At 27.9% G+C, this 17,625-nt stretch overlaps 2 protein-coding genes across 6 annotated transcripts in view; one reads left to right on the top strand and one right to left on the bottom strand.

Moving 5' to 3' along the window:
* The window catches only part of wcy (WW domain-containing adapter protein with coiled-coil wacky), an 11,188-nt gene extending 2,826 nt beyond the window's left edge, over window positions 1-8,362 (bottom strand). The window contains exons 1-12 of one of the 5 annotated variants that reach the window (XM_003705521.3): window positions 8,167-8,362; window positions 7,926-7,959; window positions 5,712-5,952; window positions 4,562-4,647; window positions 4,141-4,221; window positions 3,568-3,766; window positions 2,705-3,046; window positions 2,410-2,636; window positions 1,707-1,848; window positions 1,387-1,610; window positions 1,170-1,297; window positions 517-1,054 (exon numbers count right to left, since the gene is read on the bottom strand). In XM_003705521.3, coding sequence (XP_003705569.1) covers window positions 976-1,054; window positions 1,170-1,297; window positions 1,387-1,610; window positions 1,707-1,848; window positions 2,410-2,636; window positions 2,705-3,046; window positions 3,568-3,766; window positions 4,141-4,221; window positions 4,562-4,647; window positions 5,712-5,952; window positions 7,926-7,959; window positions 8,167-8,207 — 1,824 coding nt within the window. In that variant the 5' untranslated portion in view covers window positions 8,208-8,362 and the 3' untranslated portion in view covers window positions 517-975. Of the gene's footprint in view, window positions 1-516; window positions 1,055-1,169; window positions 1,298-1,386; window positions 1,611-1,706; window positions 1,849-2,409; window positions 2,637-2,704; window positions 3,047-3,567; window positions 3,767-4,140; window positions 4,222-4,561; window positions 4,677-5,711; window positions 5,953-7,354; window positions 7,379-7,925; window positions 7,960-8,166 lie in introns of those variants that run through there. The other 4 variants (XM_076532506.1, XM_076532508.1, XM_012290627.2 and 1 more) reach the window with 4 other exon arrangements.
* On the top strand, window positions 7,939-17,625 carry LOC100880651 (uncharacterized). Its single transcript, XM_012290629.2, is given in 9 exon segments — window positions 7,939-8,114; window positions 9,819-9,935; window positions 10,127-10,373; window positions 10,460-10,577; window positions 10,661-10,805; window positions 10,871-10,958; window positions 11,050-11,416; window positions 11,486-15,209; window positions 15,772-17,625. Coding segments are annotated over 8 exon segments (4,821 nt in total). The 5' UTR covers window positions 7,939-8,114; window positions 9,819-9,847; the 3' UTR covers window positions 15,816-17,625.

The raw sequence follows: 17,625 nt of genomic DNA, 5'->3' as shown, positions 1-17,625 counted from the left end.
TATTAATTTTGCAAAATCATAGTGTGCGCTTCTCCGAAATAGAAAAGAAATTTATGTAAAGGTTTTTACTCCCATGGTAAGATATTCGTTAATCCAATTTTTTAAATTACTAAATTTTCAGATTTTTAAATTTCTAAATTTAAACATTTTTTTACTAAAATTTCTTCCTTATTCAAAGTAAGTGCACGCTATAATTTTGCAAAATTTATCACAGTTAGGATTTTCTACAATTATGCTAAGTTTCAACTAAATTGGTGTTCCACAGATCGTGCATTCCCCTTATAAGAATAACATAGATTAAGTTATTGTAAATCTCTAAAACTATTTACAAATATTTTTATACAAATTTTCTAAACACTTTTACTTTTTTTCTTTATATATATCATGTTCTCTATGAGAAATTTGTTAAATACAATTGAACAAAAATTATCATAATTTTACAACAAAAAGAATGATGTTCTTTAAAACAGTCTGGGAATTAGGTGAGACAGTGGCGATAAAGAACTGAATTAAAACTTCTGGCACGAATTTTATTCCGAGATTTACAACAAAAATGTTTCAACTAGTTAAAATGCCGCTTAATCTTGGGATATGAAACATTGACACGTATAACATAGGTAATACAAGACGATGTGGACAATTGAATAGTTTTGCAATGAACTGATAGAATAGATTCGTTTTTCTATTTAATTAGTGTTGTGTTTGCATGTGGATAGGCCTCTTGTGCTTCCCAGAGAGGTGGGTTTTATTTTTTCTATTAATTATAATATTCGTCAGCTGATAAACGAAACAACCGATCCTCTCTGGGCAGCCCATAATATTCATCACTATTTTTTACCGTTTCTATTCATGATATTATAATTTAGGTACAATCTTAATTATTCAATATTAATGAGAATATTAATAATTATGTTTTATTTTTTTTTTGCATGAATTATAGATTGTAATTATAATTACTTTATAAAGTTTCTTACACTAAGAATCATCAGACATGAAGGAATTTTGGGATTTTAGCTCCTCCAATGTTTGAATTTGTTGACGGAGAAATAATATCCTAGAATATTAAGTTTACGAATTCAATTTATAATACGTATATATATTACATACTTCATGAATCGTATCACAGGTATAAATCTAAATATAAAATAGAAACATATGTATATATATACCTTTGTTCCTGTAAAGTTGCCTGAATCTCTGTCAGCCTCACTATGGATCGTGCCGTTTTTAATTCCGCCGACACTCTTGTACACTGTAAACTTCCCATTGTATGTGCTTCCTCGCTAAGTTTCTGTGCCTATAAGTGACAATTATATTCCTAGATATATCATATTATAATTACATATGATATAACTACGTTGAAAAACGAATACGAATCATGTGTACCTGTTTTTCAAGGATATCAGCAGGAAAGGCACGCACGTGTTGCGTTAAATCTTCCCGATAATGATTAGCAAGTGAAGGTGTTAAAGAAGGTGTTAAAGGAGGCTGTACTCTAGATAATGCTTGTAAACCTGTATTACTTAAATTTCCAAGAGAACCTAATGTGCTAAGATTTTGCAACGAGCTTAAACCTTGCACTCCAGAATTCGTCCCCCCAGGACTTGTTACTGTGAAAGAAAAACATAAACATATAGTTATTAAATGTTCATTTTTTATGAATTCGATCAATAAGTACAAGTTGTATCGTTCATCAATCAATATACATTTTCGAGCATCAATGCAATCCTGGGTTTCCGAATGCGTTGGAGTAGGTGGTCCCTCACTTGTTATGTTGCCACTTGTATCAACTTTTAGCGGGACCATTACATCATTTCCACTATTATTTCGGTCACCACTACCCGACTGCTGTAAACAAATAATTTTACCTATTATTATCTGCTGTTCCATAAAAATTACGAACAGTTTATTATTGATACATGTTATTAGTTGTTCATAAGACTGAAGGTATTTAAAGTAAAAGTAGACACCAGAACTTTATGTTGGAATTTTTTTTCAGGAAAAAGATAGAATCTTTTTAACGTATAATTAAATTTAAAATGATCTTTTTGTTTTCATTGCTTAGAACCAAAGATAACATAAAAAAGACAAGAAAATATTAAGTATAATAAGCACACATTTATTTTGATGTATCTTATTATTGTAAAGTAAACAATGTCTGTTTTGCATATTTCTTTGAAGAGACATTGACATTTTATTATTTTAATATCAACTATTCCACTATCATATTAATTTTAGTATGTGAATTATACTATAATTCTACTATTTGAATGTGCAGTACTCAAATAGTAATAATAGTAATAAGTACTCAAATAATAGTGTCTATGATTACTTCAAACAGACCATAAATTGACCGAGAAAATTATTTTTTTATAAGAAATATTATCCTTAAATTATAAACACACTTACTTGTCTGGACAACAGGATAGCGGCTGTTTGAAGTGTTTGCAATGCTTTCTGCGGTGTAATGACAGGTTGTTCTTTATTGCCTGTGATTTGGGATAAAAGTCTTGGAAGATTTGCTAGTGACACCGGTGGCCCTGGAGCATTACTATTTCCTTGTTGTTGCGTCGGTGAATTAAGTTTTCCGGGTGTTTGTGGTGTAGATGGTGGATGTGACGTTAACCGAGGTAATGCTAGAATAAATTATTCATTTCCTAGTATCTTTCTTGTTTCACCATTGCATTGCATAAACAAAACATACCAGTGGCCAACAAAACAGGACCTTGCGGCAGTGGGTCATGAGTGCAAGATGTTAGAGGTTCAGAAGTTGGTGTAGAATCACCTGGTGAGATATCCATGTCCTGAGCTTGACGCTCCACTCCTGTATCTTCTCTACACGATTCTCTATCTCTTTCACGTTCTCGTTCCCTTTCACGTTCTTTTTCTCTTTCTCTTTCCCTAACTGAAACATCTTCCCTACTGCTACCACCACCACTTCCACTGCATGAACTCCAATATTCTCGTTTATCGGATTGACGCGATGATTTACCATCTCGCACACTGCTACTGCTATTTGACCGCGAGTTGGAATGTTTATCATGACCTGCGAGACAAAAACATCAAAAACCAAAATCTTCTAAACTGAATAATTTTCCTGATTTTAGTTATGTTAATTAATTGAAGTTGTATGATTTAGAAATTCAGTGGTTTTATGCGTACTCTCTAAAAGTAGGTATAAACCATTTCCACATTATAAGAAAAAGTATTCTGATAAGAAATAATTTGAATTAATCTTCCTGAAGAGTTATACTTCATTGTATATGTTTTACGTATAAGTTAACTGAATTTCTATAATTAATAGGATAACTCTTTTGCTGTGCACTATGTACGTACAAAAGATATACATATATTATTATCGATGAATCAGTATCAAGTTATAATGGGAATAACATTTGTCATCTAAGAATCAAGACTGATAATAAGTAAATTACTTCCTAAGTTTTACTCAATGATTTACAACTATTACACAATTGATGTCACAGCAAGAGAATTGGTAACATGCAAAGTTCAATCATCTGTTTAATTAAAAACATTTATTTAGTGATATAATATTGTTAAACCTACTTGACCTAGAAGAATAATCATTAGATTGACGTTGTCGATTATCTGTTCGACTAATCCATTCCCGTGGTTTTTCCCACTGAGAAACTTCTGTTTTACAGTTGTAATAATACTTCTTCCCCGAAGAACTCATGTGCTCTGACCAATCACCGAACCTGGCCGAACGTTCCATTGCACCTCCTCGCTCATCACCACGTTTATCCTAAACAGACTGTTCTAAAATTTCCGGAAACGGTTGAATCGATGGAAAATATTTATACGAGTTCCATAACTTGTTCGAAAAGATGAAATTATTTGTCCACGTTGTTGACCCTGCACACCTATCAAATCTTAACTTTTCAATACCTTTTTCATTTTAAGAAAACTTGTAGCTTTTCAACGCTAAAGTTAAATTTTTGCACCAAGTTTTATATCAAAGATAAAAATATATTCATTTATGTTAGTTTATGAAGAAATTGAATATATTATAATAATAATTGATATACATTTAATTGATTATGTATATTGAAAACAAATATTTTATCTGACAAGAAAATCTTTTAAATAATAAGTTGTGAAATAATATTTGATACTGACCTGACAGGAATTATGTGATAATTTCCTTTGAGATGAAGACTCTCTTGATGAATTTGACGATAATTTTATAGGATGTAAAATCTGTAACAATAAAGAAACATTTATGATAATATATATAAAACATACTATTTATATGCAGTTCTCATATTCAAATAATTGCATAAAACATTTGAAACAATTTTAGAAAATATTCAATACACAACATGTACTATGTTTACAATATTTCATGTAATTAAAACATGTTGATTATGTTGTAGACTGAAATTACTGTTTAATAAAATTAAATATTGAAAAAAAAACATGAGACAATTCTGTATAAAACTTTCTTTCCAACCCATTACTAAAATTAAATTTATAATAAGTAATATCAAGTATTATTTAGTTCTAAATATAATTAGATAGTGAATAAGAAATTTCTTACCTCTCCACTACTCCTATCGTGGTTGGTCCTGTGTTCTGAATCTCTGCTCTCACGGCTTCTCTTGTCTTTTGGGGATCGTGCACAATCTACACATATGCAAGCAAGCATGTTACAGCTGAAAATGTTAAGACACAACCCTGTTTTTATACTGAAGAAAGAAGAATTAGATCTTTAATTCTCAAAATAAACAAAGTTAAACAGTCGATTTTGCCATAACAGGTTCCTGTATATAATTTGAACAAAACAAAAAACTTATTATCCTTAATGTACAATTGTCTGAAATAAATATACATAAAAATGTTTCTTTCGCATATTCATATTTCATATATAGTTATTATTCTATAATATTTTTTACATTTGTGTACAGATTTAAAAAGCTAGTCAAGTATAAAGATTTTAAAATTATACTCAAACTTTACATATAACAAAGTATCAATAATTAATTACTTAGATGCAGCATTCAGATTGATAGTATTATAATACTAATCAAGATTTAAATGAAAATATATATAATATTCAAATATATCTCACTTACATTTTAGATTAATCACATATACAAATATTACACTCCTCATCCTATTAATTACAATATATAATATTAATTGCATTCGAATAAATAAAACTATTTATTAATATGATTACTCTTGTATTTCCAACTAATAATATTTATTTATTAATTGCTTTAATGAATTTAGTTCTTTTTTTATTCATAATGATGCCTGTTCTTCTACTAGTTATAGCAAAAGTGACTGTATTATTACTTTACATAAAATAATTGCAACCACTGAGTTTTCTTGATACAATATTGTAAACATTGATGACCACATTCTTTAGACATCTTTAGCAATTTATTTTAAATATCACATTAAAATATATAAAACCCACATTATATTAATTAATTAATCTTCAGAGTACTGAGTAGGAGATTTTGGATCCATTAAATCTGTTGTTTACATAAAAATAAGTATTGTAAACTTTAATAGTGAAATACAACTCTATATAACATTATTACGTCAAAAATAATGTTCACATTAAATTACTTTTTCGAATTTTTAGTAGGGAATGTTACCCTACTCTGTTTACATTTCAAAAATTGAAAAAAAGCTTTGTACTCTGGAGGTTAAAGGAAAGAAAAATGAAATTTAATTACCCGAATACTTGTCCCTAGAGGAGGATAACTTGTAGTCTCTATTTTCTCTCTCCTTCTTGTAAAGGGGTTTAGATGTGTAGCTGCGAGGACTATCTCTGTCTGTTCCCATGCCCATACCCAAGCTCGCTGCTGGACTGTAAGAGTTGCCATTTGGGGAATCTCGCATTCGTCCTTCGTAACGACCATCTGATGATGTTGTTGATGAGGAATAGCCACCCTTAGAACTGCTGTATTTTGCGTTCTGTAAATAAAAATATTTCATATGACTCAAAAAATCTTTTACTTCTATTTGCTTATAACAATTTAATTACTTATTACCAATTATCATTGGTGAAATATGCTTCCTTACAATTAATATTTAACTGTGATTTTTTCCAATTGTTATTTACAATTTACATTTACTAACAATATTTAAATAAAAATAAATGTTGTTAGGTTCTTATATTCTACAAAAATGTAATATAAATGTAACATAAATATCTATAATCTACAATATAAAAATAATCATGTAATGATGAAAACAAATATACAAATTTATATTAAATCCACATGAAACACACTTTATGAAGGAAAGAGTTAATAATATATTTTATTTTAAAGAATAATTTAATATAAGTTGCATAAATTACATAAAACTTAATGAACCTATTTAATACAACTGCAATATGAGATTATTCAATATTAATAGAGATGTGACTTTTATTAATAACTTATTACATAGAAAACTTTAATTAAAATGTTTGTATAGTATTTCTAAATCACTATTACTAATCTACATAATGAAGAATGAATTATTGATTTTCTAAAAGTGAGGTTATATTTACAAGATGAAAAAAAATATTAATCTTTCACAAAACCTAACAAATTTATCACAATTTATATATCATTTTTATTGTAAATCACTGTAAATTGTAAATCATATGAATTTCATGCACATTTGTAACAATATATACTCAAGGACAGTATTGTAGTTAATGTATTAAAACCAATACAATAATTCCATTATTATTAACCTAAATCTTTTGGCAAAACATTTGCAGCAAAAAAAGCAACCTTTTATGCATAATGAGCTTTAATAAAATGCATTCAACAAATGTGCATAAACAAATATTTATATCCTTTCGGTGATCAATATATATTGTCAATATTTAAGTACTGTCAAAGTGATTTCATGACAATATTAGAAGCTATAATAATAGAAAAATTTAAAGTATTTCAAATGATCTTTCAATGACAAAAAATCAAAAAGTTAATTAGATATTTTCCTTAAGTGAAACAAATTTTAATACAACTGTATTTTACTTTACGATAACTGAATCTATTAAACTTAATAGCTCTTCGAAATGTACAGAAATTGTATAAAAATAATTTTGAAATCCTTTTGGGAGTAAATATATGAATTTCATTTAATAAATTTGCATGAAAAAAAGATTTCCTTTTTAAAAGTCATTCCTCTCCCATATTCTTTCTTTTTTGATCGATAATATTAAAATAATAACTGTATTAGGTTTCTTTTAATTAAACACCATTGAATATTATGTGAAAACTAAATGTACTATTATAAATATGGAATGTACAAAGTAAATGGACTTTGTCAATAAATATTAACAATATCAGCAATATATATTGATCATCTGAAGTACCTTTAACATTAAGAAACACTAGATAAATATTAAATGAATTTATATACACTCAATGAAGTTGTTAGTTTTTAGTGCATGAAATATATTACTGTATGTTTATAGAAAGAGCAAATTATTATTACTATAGAGTTATTTTATGGAAAATGTAATGTAACATATACATATAATAATGTATACATCACTAATAAATACACATAAAAATTGCAGTGAACTAGCACCATAATAAAATGAACAAAATACGCGGGTAAATTACACGGGAAACATCACACACTGAAAGAGAATGAGGTCTCTAATATTTAGTAGCAATAATCAATTCTTTGCAAATAATTTGTGCTGATCATTGTTTCGTTAGTAACGAGCTAGAAAAAAAAACATGATTTGGAAAATGTAAAAGATTCATGACACAGATGATCGAGCGATTTTCGCCGAAAAACCGTTAAATGAAGGCACGAGTTAGATATTTTCTAAACAAAGATGAAAAATAATCGCGGTAAAATTATGCGTGCAACCGCACTGTAGATAAATTACCCCCCTCCGAAACCCCCAACACCAATTGCTCGATGATATTTACCTGATAGGGATGGGCCTGGTGCTTTTCGAAGTACCTGAAATCATACAAAGTAAATGATAAATAAAATTGCTAGACAGCGGGTGTTCCTTGATGGAAAATCGAATTTCCATCGAGGAAAAACGTCCCGCGAATGGCGGTAGTAGTGATGTCGAGTGGGTCGGATGGACGGACTTGGTGATGAGAGGTGAGGTGAGTAGAGGTTGGTTGTGTCAGGATTGGGTATTTGACGGCGGTACCCTACCCATCGCTGATCCTTTGTGGTTTCCTCGCATGCATTACCATCAATGCCGGTGTCTGTGGGAAATTCGCGGCCTCGGATGTTCCCTTTTCGGTTGGTCAATGTCATAAAAACAACATTAACGCTTATTTAACAGTCAACTTTCTTTCTACCCGGACGCCATGTCACATACGTGATCGGCCGCTAGCGGTTATTATAGCTGAAAAGTTCGTGCAACGTCTGCGCTTCTGTGTGCAACTTCTCTACTCAGGGGCGTATATACTGAATGCTTGAAATTAATAAATACTACACATAACACAACTTGTATTACGGTATATTTAAAGCACAGAACAAGAAAAATAGCATTCATTCCTGTTAATTCATTGCATACGACTATTAAACAAACTGTTTGATCGCACTGTCATATTAAGCGAATGTTCAATACAATGATTTGAGTCAAATCGAATCGAATCATGTTAAATTGAAAAGTGCAGTGTTGAATCACCGAATTGAATAAAAACGTGCTAAATTAAAATATGTTGAATTGAAACACGTAAACCTTTTGACCGGTAGATGAGGGCTCTTCGATAACAATGGTCATTCCTGAATTTCGAATTTTCGTAGAAACGCTTCGAGCGCTGCGATCACGACGGCGTTAATTTAGCGTCGGTGCCAGGCGTCGTGTTTCACTCAATTTTCGAAGAATTATAACAACTTTTGAGTACGACAACCAACGGCGCAGGTCACATCAAAATTATCGTCGCATGCGACTGTGGTGTTGCAAACACGGAAAACTAAAGCAATGAGACTGTTAATTCACAGCGAATAAAGAGTGACAACTGTGCCCGTTTAATTTTATTTTCTTCTGGGTATGTAAATAGCAAGCGTTATAAGAGCACAAATCAAGGGAGTGGGGGCGTTTGCAATGTCGCACATTAGACACGCTCTCAAACAAAGTTTGGATTAGGAAAAACTTGCTCTCTTTTATTATTGACTGTTGTTTTTTTAGATTTCTTATACGATGTACTTTATGACTAACACGTCAATTATAGAAATATAGAAATTGTATTGCATGCTATATTGGAATTTGTATAAAAGTAATTTAACTTTACTTGCTTTCTTTTAATTGATGTATTATCGCCGAGAAAAGTAGGTAATGTCTCGTTTTAAACAATTCGTAAATATGTCATAATATTACAACGTTTAGTCTGCTAATAATTGTTTATATCATATATAATAAAAGTTACATGTTGATGTTGTTAATAAGTAAAACAAACCTCAAATGATCAATATATATTATGAATATTGTTAATCTCTGTCGACAAGCCATATTTACATTACATGTTTAATATTTATTAATAATATATTTAGTTTCCAGATAGCATTCAACAAAGTTCCGATGAAATCTTAAATTTAGTAGAACCAGATAGTGCAGAGAAAGATATGTTTATGTGAAAAACTTTGAGAAAAGAGTTATTAACGCCTAGAATTAATAAATGTATTATTTATTTACTGAAAGATTATTTGAATGCTTATAGTTTTCTGTTATAACTTTCAATTAAATTGTTTCCTTGATATCTAAATATTGATAATATATATTGACTATCTGAAGCCTTTTTAATATCGTTTTAAAATACATAAATTAATTGTATAATAATATAATATACAATATATAGGTTTCTAGATTTTGTAAAATTTGTTTTTAATGATAATTATGGCTCCACCTACATCGGAGATGGAAGTAACCAGTTCGTTTACTTTAAATGACAGTCTGGCAAATAATAATTCCGCAAGTAATAAATATTACTATTCTAATATGTTATGAGAGGCATAAAAAATAAATATATTAGCGAGTGTTATTTTCTATCTGATAATCATATTAAACATATATTATTAAAATAAATCACTATTTAAATTTTATACGTCTCATATAAATATGTATGCATAACATTTCAATGTTAATTTAACTATTATGTTTTTATAGCACAATTTTATAAAAAGGAAATAATGATGGATGAAAGAAGTCAAATGGATTTAGTATGGATACACAATAACTATGCTAATATACCTATAAAACATGAAACCCAAGAAGCTTTGAATAGTCAATTTATTGATGATAAGTTATGTGAAAATATATTTCCATGGCTTAATAAATTTAATAAAATAATGTGTTCATCTGTGGGGAATAAGAATTACCAATTATTAAAACATTTAATTCTTATTTATAAACAGTAAGATTGTTATTGCTTATTATATAAAAGAAACACTGGACGTATCTAAAATTAAAAATAAATTATATTTTTATTAAATATTTCAGAAATATTTTAAACAGTGTAAATATGTATTGTGAAAAAGTATTAGATATGATAAAATTAAAAAATCATATGACTAATACATTAACATTCTTCCATCTTTATTGGCATGAAATTAAAGAGGTATTATTAATGTTATTACTTTTAACTGTATCGAAAATTGATAGAAATGTTAATTTATGAAAAACCTAATAAATGTTTTATAGGATGCTGATGATTGTGATTGGTACTTAAATGAAATGTCAACACTACTAGGAATATATATTGACATGGAACTTCAAACTTTTAAACAAAATATGGATTCTTCTAAACTAACAGCAAAGCTTCTTTCATTATTATGGATATACTTAAGTAAGTTTACATTTATTATAAAAATTAACATCTGCGTAATAATTATGAACTTAATTTTGTTTCAGATAATTCAGAGAAGCATATATTCAGAGTATTACTTAAACTCAAATTTGTTACTAAAAAGTATTCAAAAATATGTGACCCTATATTCATGTATGTAAATATGTAATATTGTTATCATTAATCAAAGCAAATGACATTTGCATTATACAGTGTTTTATACAAATTATTTTTTTTATACTAGGAAATGTTTTACCAATTTAGAGAAAAATATGGAATGTTTGATAGATATAGATTATGTCAGATATTTGCTTGTTTTGAAACTATGGAAGAGGATAAAGGAAAACGTGAAAGAAAAGAAAGAAGTGAATAAAATAGCTTTAATGATACTAGGATCATGCATACCAAAAATGCGAGATGAATTATCGAAGATTATACCAAAACCACCCATAGAACATGAAAATAAAACTATTTGGTTATTGCAACCAAATGTATTTGATTTAAGAACAGCATCTAATAACTTCTTAGCATTTGAAGATGCAATGTCTATCTGTTTCAGAGATTCTCATTTAACAAAAATCTGCAATTTAAACGATTATGATACTTGACAGGTAATTCATATACTTTAATTTGTTAACATAGCATTTATTTAATATTTTCTTAATTCTTTAAATTTCTAGATTTTGTTTTGTGATATTCAGGAATGTACTATGAACCATGAGTTGAAGAGAACTAAAGTAAGCAAGTTAAAAGATGACTGTTTCTTTGAGAATGAGAAACAATCTCATAAAACTATCAATCAAATGTTTTTAATTAACACGAGAAATAAATTTAAGAAACATAAAAAGGTGTCGAAATTAAAGCCTGGAGAAGTAATATTGATTGATTTAACGAAGGAGGATGAATCAATGGTAAACAAGAAGAAGAATAAAAAGAGAAATAATAAAAAATTGGAATGGTTACAAATGATGAAGAAAAAATATAAAGTACAAAAACAAAATAATGAAGTAAAGTGCAGTGATCAAGTGGAAATTACAGATAAGAAAGAAAACTCTGAAAATTTAATGGATAAAATTCTTTTGGAGTACTTGCCGGTTTTGGACAATAAAGCTAACGAAAGTACAGAAAACTGTGCTTCATTGGATCAAGAACCAATCAAAGATAATACTCATTATATTAATTCACAAAACATATATGCTTATATTTTAAATAAAAAAAATAACGAATTAAAATGTTTGCTTCAACACAAACAGTGTGATACAAGCACTTCATCGCCAAAACAAATTAATTTACAGCGCCATAAACTTTTAACTTTATTGAAACTTCTAGACACCATGGGACAAAATATTAAATTGCCAAAAACAATATTGAGTCTACTTAGGGAGAATAGAGAGGAAAACGAAATGTTTCAAGATGCTTTTCTTTCTAAAAGTCTAGCCAATAAATCTAGTGTAATAGATACTCAGGGTAAAGAAGAATCATTCTTTCAACCAAAAAGTTCCATAGAGACAATACCATTGTCGAAAGAGTGCCAAAATAATGTTACAAGTATGCAGTTTATAAAACAAGAATTATCAATAAATACAAACTGTAATACGACACAAGCTGATACTTATTGTCGTAATCAACCTGTTTATGTACAAAGTGATTGTCATTTACATGATTTTATATCCATGAACAGTCATGGTTCACAAGTAACAGAAGCTGTGAAACAAAAGGTTTCTTGTGATACTCACGAGTGTACAAGTTATTGTAAAAAAGTTGAAACAAAACCTTTTTCTTATCACAGCAATGGTATATTCAATATGATAAAGAGTGAAGACGTGACACAAAATAATGGTACAGATAAAAAATTAATTTGTGACAAAAATGTAATATGTATGTTGAGCGATCTTGATAAATGCATGAACGTTTTAAATCGTATCGGTGAACATATTATGACAGTTCATGCAGAGAAACAACGGTCAGAATGTTCTGATAAAACAGATATGTGTGCTGTTGCTACAACAGTTTTCGAAGATCAAATTGCAGGGTCCTCATCCAGTTGGATACAAAATATTAATTCATTTACAAACTTAGAGAAATTAAACAAACTTCTAGAATTATACGAAAAAAAGGAATTACAAAATGCGTGCAATTGTCAAGATTTTCACAGGTGGAATGATAAAGAAACCAATACAGTATTAAATCAACTAAAATATGACTCGAATAACTGTAAAAAGATAATTGTTTCAACGTCTCAACCAAAAGAACATTATTCTCATGGTAAAGACAATGAAAATAAGTCTTCTCAAAACTTTGTTTTTAATCACATAAAGTCTGAAATTGAACAGTCTGTTAAGAAAGAAGATAACGAAAGTTGTAGTATATTAAGCAAAGAATCTGAGCAAATGAATGAATATAAAGTAATTACTTCAACAAATAATTATACCCATATCAACGAATTCTTTATGGGCGATTCAAAAAGTAATAAAGAATTAAATCAAGATGTACATTGTGAATCTACATTTCAAAATGTCTCACAAAAAATTAATGTAACAAAAACATGTTCCATAGATGAATTTGAGAATACTGATATATTAGATAATATTCTGAATGGAGATATTACTATTGAAGATGAACAAGAAATTTTGGAAGATTGGCAGTCGCCACTAATGTCACCAATTAATTATGATAATTCTAACAATGTGTTAAATTGCATTGCAGAATTTTTTTCACAATCTGAACATACATATACAAATAAAAAAGAAGAAAAATATAGCACAGCAGATACAGAGATTACTCAAACGCCATTACCTGAGGGTAGTCTTGGAACAATTGGAATATTAAATTCTTTATTTGATTTTGATTTAACAAATATGGATTTTCCTTCAAAAGACTTCACATATTCCAATGTACAAGCAGTTAATCCACGGTTAATTAAAAAGACATTTGAAACAGAAATTTGTTCAATGAAAGATTATGATATCTCTGAATTCAGTTCACAGGACGAAACTTTTGCATTTAACAAAAGTGATAAAAAAAGTATATTTTCACAGAAAGGAAAAGAACTATGTAGTAATCAAAATTATATAATTGATAGTAGCGTGGATGTAGTTGGATTTGGTTTGAATACAAGTAAAGAGAAAGCACTGGAATTTCCTTCATTAATTAAAAATTCTGATCGAGCTACTAATTTTGTCAATTCAGATAACATATCTTCCGAAATGAAAGAATCATTTCCTAAGAGCAGTCTTTCTAGTCCTAGTGGTATAACAGAAAAGTCCTATATTTTTCAAAAGGAAGATGCTGTTAACCAAATAGAATGTTTTAATATGGTGAACCATGTTTCATCTGACATTTGTACTTCCAATGAAATTCCATTAAATATATCAAGACAGCAAGATGATATCCAATCATCTGATATTGAATTTGAATCTAATCCTTCAGTAGTGAAACAATCTTTAGATGCCTGTGACTTATTGTCTTCCACAGATTTAATACAGTGCAATACAAACGTAATTCCACAATGTATAGAACAAGAATGTGAAAGTATTAAACAAAAAAATAACCAAAAGGACATACAACGTAATTGTAAAAAGAAGCAAAATTGCACTACAAAACATAGAGTAGAAGTACGTACACAGTCTAGGTCATCCAATAGAAAATTAAAATACAAGAAGAAGATTAAAGTGAAGAGGAAAAAAGAAGAATCATCTTCATCTATTGTTCAATCTAAACGTAATGAATTGAGCTTAAGATGTTCACAGCTTACTGGCATTAACCTTCTAAATCAACAAGATATGGAAAATACACACGAGTTACCTTTATCAACGTTTCATGTGTCATATTGTCAAAAATCACCGCAAATTATATGTACCTCTGAAAATGAGTATAAGCAGTTCAAATGTGTAGGCATTCAACGATTGAGAAATATATCTCAACGAAAACAAAAAATGTTATTGAATTTTCATAACGATACTGTGATAGATGCAATTTTCAAAGAGGATTCAAAATTGGAGAATCTTAAACCCATCATGGAAGATAACATCTCGGAAGATTCGAATGTATCATGTTCTTTTGAAGATCCACGTATGTCAGATAATAAAACTTGCATCAAACTTTTAAAAAAAAATATAGAACTTGACACAGACGTTAGTAAAGTAAATGTTACGTCAGGCAAACGTGTAACTGAAATTTCAAATAATATGCTTGTTAAGTCTGACGCTAGTTGGTTACTACAAAATGAAGATACGAGATCTTCAAAATTTATTGAAAAACAAATGATTGTGACTTTAGATGAAGAAATGCCTTCAAAAAAAAGGAAACTAACTTCTAAGTTTTCATCAAATTTGGAAGAAAATGCAGTTGTTTATTCTGTAAATCAGCAGAAACTGCAAAAAAAACATTTTACTGTAAAGAAAGGTAAAGTTATATTTTTTGTTTTTTACTTTATTTGAAACATACATTGGTGCCTTTTCTAATATTTACATCGTTCTGAACATATTGGTTTTGGTATATTTCTATAAAATACTTTGATGAAGTGAGATTCCTTGCATTTTTATAATATCAGTAATATAGTTTTATAATTTTATAAATCAAATCATTTTAAAAAAGAACTGAAATGATTCTCTTCATGGAAGATCTACACTGGAAGATGTTACTACAGTGTGTTTAGTGCCTTACGATTGTTTCACCAGTACAGTTCTTTGTGCTGACAAACTAAATTAAAATATACATATACTTTATATAAATTTATAATTCAAAGTAAATGTTTGCATTTGAAAAAGTATTGTTGAAAATCAACATTTATTTTTTTAAGAGTATAATTAACACAGAAACAAACTATAAAGTTTAGAAAATTTCTTTATCTTTAAGAATATAGTATTACTCAGGTAAGTTTATATTTACATTTTATGTACAGCTAAGTTTGTAATATATGAAACAATTACTTCTTTAGAAAATAGTTATTATATTTTGTTTACAGGTGTCATATGTGCAAGACGGAAGAAAAATACGATTAGTGAGTAAATAATAACATTTAAAATATGTACAATATTTCTAAAATAAGCCTTACTTATCTATTAGAATCAACAGGTATTTTAAATATATTTGAAAATATACTTCTACAAACTTTTACGAATTTAAGGGAAAAGAATTGTTACTGTATCAACCATCAGGCAATTCATACAAAGCTACATTACTTACATGCATTTTCTTTTATAATGAAATCAACTTTCGAAAAATATAAGAAAAAGTACTGTTAGTAATGTAACAATAAAAATATAAATAATTGTAATGATTATATTACTTTTATGTTTAAGAACAAAAAACGTTAAGTTTATTTCAAATGTCACAAAGTATTACAATTTTATAAATTTGCATTATTATACGGTAGAATTACTAGTATTATGTAATTTACTGAATTGTAAAAGTTTATATTGCAGAAGTTACTCTATTTTATTATTATGTAAGCTAATCTACGTTACTAAGTACTATACTTTTATTGTTGATATATTTCTGCAATGAAACTTCCATATTCAATTTTTAACATTTAATACAGTGTTTTTTTTTTTTATACATTATAAATACAATTCTAATTTTTATAGTGAGCAGATAATTATCTTAAGACGTACACAGAGCGTATGTGTAGGAAAGTATTAATAATATATTACTTCCAAAGAATTTTTAACAATAGGCTACGTTTCTTTTTATTTCTATTTTAGTACAAATAAAAGTATATATTGTGACATTTAGTTAAGAATTTTAATTTTTAAAATATTGTACTAGAATCTAAATTGAATTTAAGAATTATAGAATATTATAATTGAGCATTTAAAATCTTTCAATTCTTTTTTAAATTCATTACTTTGTAAATATATATATAACTATTACAATATAACATAAAAGTATGCCTTTAGATATAAAATTTATGATAGAAAGGTTTTTGATGATCTCTTTTACAGTATTTAGATTATACATTTTTTTCCATTTTTTGGTTGTTATTGATCTGCCTTCGTTGTTCTAAGTTTACTATATTTTATATTATTAGATGTTTCCATTGTACAAATTAAACTTTAAGCAAAAATCCTTAAAAACATCATTGATTAGTTTAATTTTTAGTTGTAGATGGAGGATATCAGACTGTTGATCATTTATTTTAGATTAAACACAAATATTTTTTTAAATTATACATTTAAAAACATACGAAATACCAAATACTTTTTTTAAAATTAGTTTAAGCAATATAATATAAAGTAAATAAGATATATTAAATTGCAGAAAGTGAAATAAAATAACATTAATTTTAGATGTTTAATATTTTCTTAAAGCAAACATGTATTGTTGTATCATTATTTCATCCCAAAAGGTTTGCTCACAACGTATTATCTATTAAAAATTCATAATATACATCAATAACAACTTGGTGTTCTCTCATTTAGTTGTTTTATATTTAAATGTTATTATTTTGTACAAGTGATTGCAAGCCAGTTTCTACAATTATGATATTATTATTGATAAAGTTTGAATATTGTGTACTATTTATATTACATATGAAAAGCTTATAAAAGTACTAATAGTAAATACAGAATAACAAAAACTCTATTATTTACTGTTTTTATCACTCATTTATATCAAAAGTATTCAATTTATTAATAGTTACTACCTTAAGAGCAATCCTCAGATTTGTAGTTTTATTATAGCACAGAATAATACAGAATGAAAAGTATGTCATGTTTCTTAAACAATTCATTCAGCATGAGTGAAACTATGTAGTCATTTTTGTATGGCAGATTTATGTAAGAAATGTAAACAGACAAATAATATTAATGTAACAATA

Source organism: Megachile rotundata, chromosome 6, assembly GCF_050947335.1.
Source record: "Megachile rotundata isolate GNS110a chromosome 6, iyMegRotu1, whole genome shotgun sequence".
Classification (NCBI taxonomy): domain Eukaryota; kingdom Metazoa; phylum Arthropoda; class Insecta; order Hymenoptera; family Megachilidae; genus Megachile; species Megachile rotundata.
Note: the sequence above shows the minus strand (reverse complement) of the source record. Positions and strands in the feature narration are given on the sequence as shown.